Source organism: Haemaphysalis longicornis, unplaced genomic scaffold (assembly GCF_048455015.1).
Source record: "Haemaphysalis longicornis isolate Haplotype H1 unplaced genomic scaffold, Haemaphysalis longicornis Haplotype H1 scaffold_10, whole genome shotgun sequence".
NCBI lineage: Eukaryota > Metazoa > Arthropoda > Arachnida > Ixodida > Ixodidae > Haemaphysalis > Haemaphysalis longicornis.
Window position 1 is genome coordinate 72085171 of NW_027526204.1, and position 6755 is coordinate 72091925.

A 6755-nucleotide genomic window follows, 5' to 3' on the forward strand; every position below is an offset into this window, starting at 1 on the left:
TTTGATTAGTGGTGCAACTTGCGAACGCTGTTTCGTTTTCTTACGAGTACGACCACAGCGTATGGTGCATACTTGCACCACACGTTTTTTTGACGTTCGGCGCGATCGGGATCTGTCCTTCGCTAAGTTCTGAGGCGATGATTTCTTCAAGGTGTGATATTTAAGTACTCGGAAGCACGCGCGATCATGACGGACATTCGGGAAAAGGTTCTGCAGTACGAGACTTTCCTAAACGATGTGCTCAAGGAGGACCTGAGGTTCGTCTTTGCGGTACAAACGTTCTCAATCTGGGCCAGTGGCTTATTTGAAGCTTCGTTTCTTCCCTTACGATACCGCAGGAAGTGCCTTGAAGAGCGCGACGCGGTCTGCGCGAAGTTGGCCGAGCTGCTTCAACTGCGGACTGTGGTCGAGAGAATTCAGGTAGACGTGCTGGAATCAAGCTTCCCTCACCGCGGTCTTCACGATTTTAACTTTGTGTGATTGTAATTGTTTCTTTTTTTGCACCGCTTCTTGTAGGAGGTCGAGGCCAATAAGGAGTCGTTTCGAACGCAGGTCGACCTGGGCTGCAACTTCTACGTTCAGGCTGTCGTGTAAGTACTTACGGAAGTATAGGTGTTCCGTAGTTTCTGAATGCTCCTGTCATCCTGTGTAGCGTCTTGCTTTGTCTGCGGCCTGATTGCTCATCGAGCAGGTAGTTAAATTTCTGGTTCCATGCTTGACAACTTTGATATTTCCCCCGGTGTACCCCAAAGGTTATAACTCTTGAGCCAATATTGTTCAAATCTACGCCGACATGACGACCTGTTCTGAGTGGTGACTGGCACGGAAGTTTCATGACACCATCATTCTCGCACATATATTGTCTTCTACACCCATTGTCTCAGGCCTCTCGTATTACAGAAAACCTCTCGTCTCAAGAAGTCTCCAGAAAAACAATTGTATTTGTTATTGCTGCTCTGCCGCTTTTACATTACACAATGTCCGATTTCTTCACAGTTGAACTTTGTTTTACACCCCAGCTAAAATTTTGTCGCATTAAAGGGACCCTGCAACACTTTTTTATACTTTTTTGAAATCTTAAGTAGCTGCAGAACGTAGTCACCCAACACACCCAGTACTTAGATTAGGGGGTCGCAAAGTACCTCAGCCAAAAATTACTGCACTATGCCCGTCAGATAACAGGGAAACTCACTCAAAAGATTTTTCTCTCTTTCCCGGTCTTGACGTTCTTCGACGTCCCGAATTACGTCACTGAGGCGGCTGTTGGCCACTTTTCCTTCAGTTGCAGCAATGAACGCTTTTCGATAACAACTTTAAAAAGAAAGCCACAAAAACAAACCAGAAACGGAAGGCGTATCTGGTGCCACGAGCAAATCACACAGTGCCGCTCCGTGCTGGCAATAATGGGAGCTTTTGCAGTGCTTCCAGACGCAAAGGAAAGAGCGGAAGCATTTATCAAAAGTGTTGCAGGGTCCCTTTAATTAAAGTCAGCATGCATATCTTCACGGCGGCCCGACACGAGACTCCATTAAATTGAATCACACGGCCAAGGCAAGTAATGTCCTTAAAGTGGGTTGTCTTTGTAAATTTGGTTGAATGAAACTAAGTTGACATACGTACCTACTTTAAGCCTAACAGGACGGCTGAATTTAGTCGAATTAGTGACGATTCTAAACTAATAGAAGGCAACTGACCGGGCACTTGTTTGTGTCGCCCGTGCCCACGTTACCTTTTCCCACAGGCCGGACGTGTCCAAGATCTTTGTCCAGGTTGGCATGGGCTTCTTTGTGGAGCTGACGCACGAGGAAGCCCTGTGGTTCATTGGCCGCCGCGAGGCCCTGCTCGAGACTGAACTGCAGCGCATCTCCAAGGAGTCGGCCAACATCAAGGCCCACATACAGATGGTGCTGCAGGTGTGTGGTACCTTCCCTTGCGGGGAGAAACTTCTACCACCATGTGGATTGATTGATTGATTGATTGATTGATTGATTGATTGATTGATTGATTGTAGGGTTTAACGCGCCGACGCAATGCAGGCGATGAGGTGCGCTGTAGTGGAGGGCTGCGGATTAATTTTGAACACCTGCATGGGATCTTTAACGTGCGCCAAAATCTCGTACACACGGACGTTTTTGCTTTTCGCCTCCATCAGAAAAGCGGCCGCGGCGGCCGGGAATCGAATCTGCGACCTTGTGCTCAGCAGCGCAACGCCTTAGCCACTGAGCCACCGCGGAGGGTTACCGTCATGTGGAAGCGAACAGGCAGGGATAGCTTGTCGGGGCTGATGCAGGTCCTATTTGGCTTCTGCAGGTGTCATACAGAGTGATCAAAATTAAGTCGACAGGTTTCTCAAAAATTAGGCGCTTAGATTTACGGGAAGACCACCTCTACAGTGAGGTTATGTGCCCTGGGGGACACCGAATTAGGTGATAATTGTTGATGTCAGTGATTTAATTACCTAAAATTTAATAATTAACTTTTTAGTGGCTGCAGTAAGCAGGCACGTTCCTATTGAAAAGTTAAACGCAATCGTGTTTCTATGCACTTTCGTTTGGCAGAATTCTTCTTGCGCATTCGTACTCCGACATAACGAACTGCAAAGTTTAATTGCCATTCGCATGATTACGCATGCAAGACAGTGAATGCAAAGCTCCTCCTCTTTGTTCTGTGTTTCGATAGCGGTTCCAAGTACTGCAGATTGCGATAACGCCAGCTGAGACTGAAAGGGTGCCAGTTATCACTTTTGCCTATGCCTCCACCCCGTTGTCAAACTAAACACTACACGGCAGGCATATCAGAAAGGGGAGCAGCTTTGAACCGATCCTCACTGTCTTGCATGCGTAATCGTGCGAACGGCAATTAAACTTTGCAGTTCGTTATCTTGGAATACAAATGCGATAGAAGAATTCCGCTAAATGAAACTGCATAGAAACACAATTGCGTCTAACTTTTGAATACAAACATGCCTGTTTAGTGCAGCCACTAAGAAGATCATTATTCAGTTTTAGTTAATTAAGCCACTGTCATCAATAGTTACCACCTCAATCTGTGTCCCCCTGGGTGCATAACTTAACTGTAGAGGTGGTCTTCATGTATGTCTAAACGCCTAAATCTTAAAAAAACCTGTCGACTTAACTTTGATCACCCTGTCTAGGGGTTGGCAAGTTTTCCTGAACGAGTCCCAGTTGACAGCTAGCGCTTTTCCCGTGTCAATCCTGAAAATCACGCTCCAATTTGCCCATCAACACGTTTTGCTACGCAACACGAGATGTGCCTAATGTGCACCGGTGCTGTTTTCCTACTTTTGGCAAGGCACATTCACAGGTAGGGACTGCCAGGTGGCAAGAACAAAACCGAAGGGTCGTCATTGACGTGGCAACATTTCCTAGGACGAAAGCTGAACACCCCTTCTACACTAGGGTCCGTATGTCATTTGACCTAAATGCGAAGTTGTGCTGCTCCACTGGGTTTTGAAATGCCATTCGGCTCAAATGACATTCGCATCAAATGAGCTCCCAGAGACATTTGGGGCTCTCAAATACCATTTCTAGCACTCTTGCGCACAGCGTTCCAAGTCAGCATAAACAAATACATTACTGGTGTACTTAAAACAAACAAAATATTCTTAATTGTGGGACTTTGTTTACCTTTCATTCACTTAAATCATGAAATCAAGATATAATAATTCCATACTCTCAGCACCAGTGCGAGCAAGCGACAAACCAGTGTGGCCAGACAGCACAAAACCTCGATTGTGATTCAGAATTAAGCAAAAAACCGCATCAAAGCTTGTTATTTATAACTTGATATCATTTTAATGCCACTAATAAATTTGATTGTTGCATTATTGTGTAAAAACAGAACTCGCCAGCAGCAGCGCCACGCAGCACGGCGAGCGATTGTTAAAGGGACAGACAACCGATTTTTGTCGAGTATATATTCTCTATCCCAAATGAAAGGGCATCACTTAAAGCACCTTGACGAGAAACGGTTTTGCTGATAACGCTCTAGAACTTTCTAAATCGAATTTTTTGATCTACGAGCCGTATGTGTCCCTCCCAAAACTAATGCTGGCAACCATGACATAGAGTATCTCGGCAACATACTTTTGTCTGTATGCGAAATAAAAAACGTTATTTAAAAACTTGTTACCAGCTAAAAAAGTTTGAATCGCAGGCTTTTCTGTTCCTCTTTGTGTTTTTTTAATGCAAGGGTCTATTTTGCACGAATGCGTCATCTGTTGGGATAGATGATAGGTAGAATCTGGCTTCACGTTGCGGAGGCGGGAAGTTCGATTCTCCCCGAGCGCGACGTTTTTCTTTTTTTTTTTTTTTTTAAGCTGCCGTTGGCGTATTTGGAGACTGAAATAAAATATTTTGGCAGAACAAACGCCCCTGACTCAGACAGAATCGTCAAAGCTCCTTCGCTGGGTCTGTTTGCTGAACGCTGCCGTTGATTCTGAGCATGGTGGCTCAGTTAGCCACACTGAGAGCAACCCAGCGGAGTCGGGCGGCGTGTCTTTAGAATTTTCAAAGTAATGTTTAGAAATACATATACTATTTAAGCTTGTACAAATACTTGTGTTAAAAGGTTTTCAATATGTAAATAAACGTTTCAGCAGTTACAGTAGCTGGTAGGTTTGCAGGTCACGTGACAGGGACACATATTGTAGTGTCAAGTTTCGACACTACGAACCGCTACCCTTCTGATTTCAGGAAGTTTGCTGCCAAATTAAAATTATTTCCGCCAGTTTGTTTAAAAATTTCTTGTGGTTACCGGCCTATATAAGACGCTGGCTTTCATATGAGCTAGAGAACATATATGCGAAAAAAATCGGTTGTCTGTCCCTTTAAAGCTTTAAAATGCAGTCAAAATTTTAGTGGAGCACGGCGGATTCTGACTGGCATTCGAAGCCCCTCATTTGAGTCAAATGACATCTGGTTTGAATGACATTCGGATGCCAGTGTAGCAGGGGTATAAGCTGCCCCCAAGTGCATGCCTGACTGTGCTGTGGATTGTGCCACTTCAACTTGCAGCACTTTCAGTTTGGCTGCATATGCGAACGCTTAGTGGCTGATGTAACACGAATGGATAAGTGACAGTCCAGAATGTCTGCTGTTGCGTCTTCTCATTTGTACGAATGTTGACAGTGGCAGCAGAGTTCACCCATTTCCTGGTGTCCTTCTTTTCAGGGTCTTCGGGAGCTTCAGGGTTTGCCCGCCGACATTGACCCACCCAAACGAAGAGAAGTGTTCTGATGGGGTTGCTCTGTGAAGCGACCTTGGGCGTTGCTGTAAATAGGTGTGCTGTAAATAAAATAATTCGTCGCCTTAAAAGTGTGCAGTGTGGTTGCCTGTATTAGTGTTGTCATTGCTTCATTTTCTGCAGCAATGCCAAAATCAAGGTATTTGGGATAGCCCTCGAGGTTCTAAACAAATGTGATTTGGCACTGTCAACTTAATGCAAAAAAAAAAGTGACTCGTCTTTTGCAGTTGTTTGGTGACTAGATTTCCTGCTGTGCTAAGCTTGCGCCAAAGTTTCTCCCCCCTGAAATTTCACTGCATGTTCCGATCTTGGCATGTGCCAACGCTCTCGAATGCAAGGAACACTGGACATTTTCCGTGAAGCTAGCAGAATCAGCGGCAGTGTGGCCTACGATTCTTTCCACTTCTACGGTGGTCATTTTTGACATACTGCAATGCAGGGGCCGGCAACCCGAGGTCCTTGGGGCGGTATTATGCCCCCCAGGCACCATATTGGAACCCCCCCAACCCTTGTCACTATCTAAAGACGCCAACATGGCAGTTTTTTAATTGCGATTAAACACCAACAAAAAAAGATTGCTTGCAGTTGGAATTGTCTCCAGTCTTTCAGTTTTGTACGTTGTCAATGCACCAAATTTTTTTCTCTTTGCCTGCGAAGCCCCTCCACTGAGTTGCAGTCCCCCACCATGTTGGCTTCATGCAACTCGGCCATATGCCTCAAAATATTGCCGACCCCTGCTGTGACGTTCCATGCAAGTATAGCCAGGTTTTAGTGCTGTTTACAGTTGGGTACTACATTGAAGAAAAGCCAGGTTTTCGTTTATGAAAAACCGAACCTTGATTTTTCAGTTGCAGGAGGTTGTCCTTGCCTCAAAAGCCAGAATGGCAGGAGTTTATTCTCGTTCTTCGACCAGGTAAATGTTGTGGGAGGCAGACAAGCCTTCCTTGAGTTTGCAATACAAAAATGCGTGTCGATATCTGAAAACAACTACTCGCTATAAAGGCAACAAAACATGCAAAGATCTGACCTGGTAGACTAAGTGCGCCATACGCTTCCAAACATAGCCAATGTTTTTCAGTACAAAGCATCTATGTATACATGCAGCTCTAATATTGCTGTAGGTTATATTTTTACGCTATATTTTTATTTCGTGCGACATCACACTAGAACTGAAGATCTGAACGACATCCCTTTTAATATTGTGTAAAACCACGTAAACGGGAATAGTGCTGTTATGTGGCAATGGGACAAACAAGACGAACCGTGGGATGGTTTGAAGCGATCTCTTTACAGGATGTCAGCCATCACAGCAGAGCCAGGCCAAGCACCATCCATGCAGCTTCTTCCTCTTAGTCTTCTCCTTGTCATGATACTGCCATCACCCTAAATATAAACTCTCTGGTGAGGTATTCTGTATTCGCCTTCAACTGTCCAATTTAATTATGCATAGTTGAAACAGCATTACCAGACCTTGCAAAGCGATGGTGCAT

At 45.0% G+C, this 6755-nt stretch overlaps 1 protein-coding gene across 1 annotated transcript; it reads left to right on the plus strand.

Moving 5' to 3' along the window:
- The first annotated feature begins 34 nt into the window (after window positions 1-34).
- On the plus strand, window positions 35-5358 carry Uxt (Uxt prefoldin-like subunit). The gene is made up of 5 exons (XM_077689842.1): window positions 35-257; window positions 339-420; window positions 517-590; window positions 1742-1913; window positions 5193-5358. The coding sequence occupies exons 1-5, from the start codon at window positions 187-189 to the stop codon at window positions 5256-5258; spliced, it is 465 nt and encodes a 154-aa protein (XP_077545968.1). The 5' UTR covers window positions 35-186; the 3' UTR covers window positions 5259-5358.
- The last annotated feature ends 1397 nt before the right edge of the window (window positions 5359-6755 follow it).

Coding starts and splice junctions, on each gene's coding strand:
- Uxt (XM_077689842.1), top strand. CDS start 187: ATGACGGACATTCGGGAAAAGGTTCTGCAGTACGAGACTTTCCTAAAC. Junction 591..1,741: donor TTCTACGTTCAGGCTGTCGT/GTAAGTACTTAC, acceptor CTTTTCCCACAG/GCCGGACGTGTCCAAGATCT. Junction 1,914..5,192: donor ACATACAGATGGTGCTGCAG/GTGTGTGGTACC, acceptor CCTTCTTTTCAG/GGTCTTCGGGAGCTTCAGGG.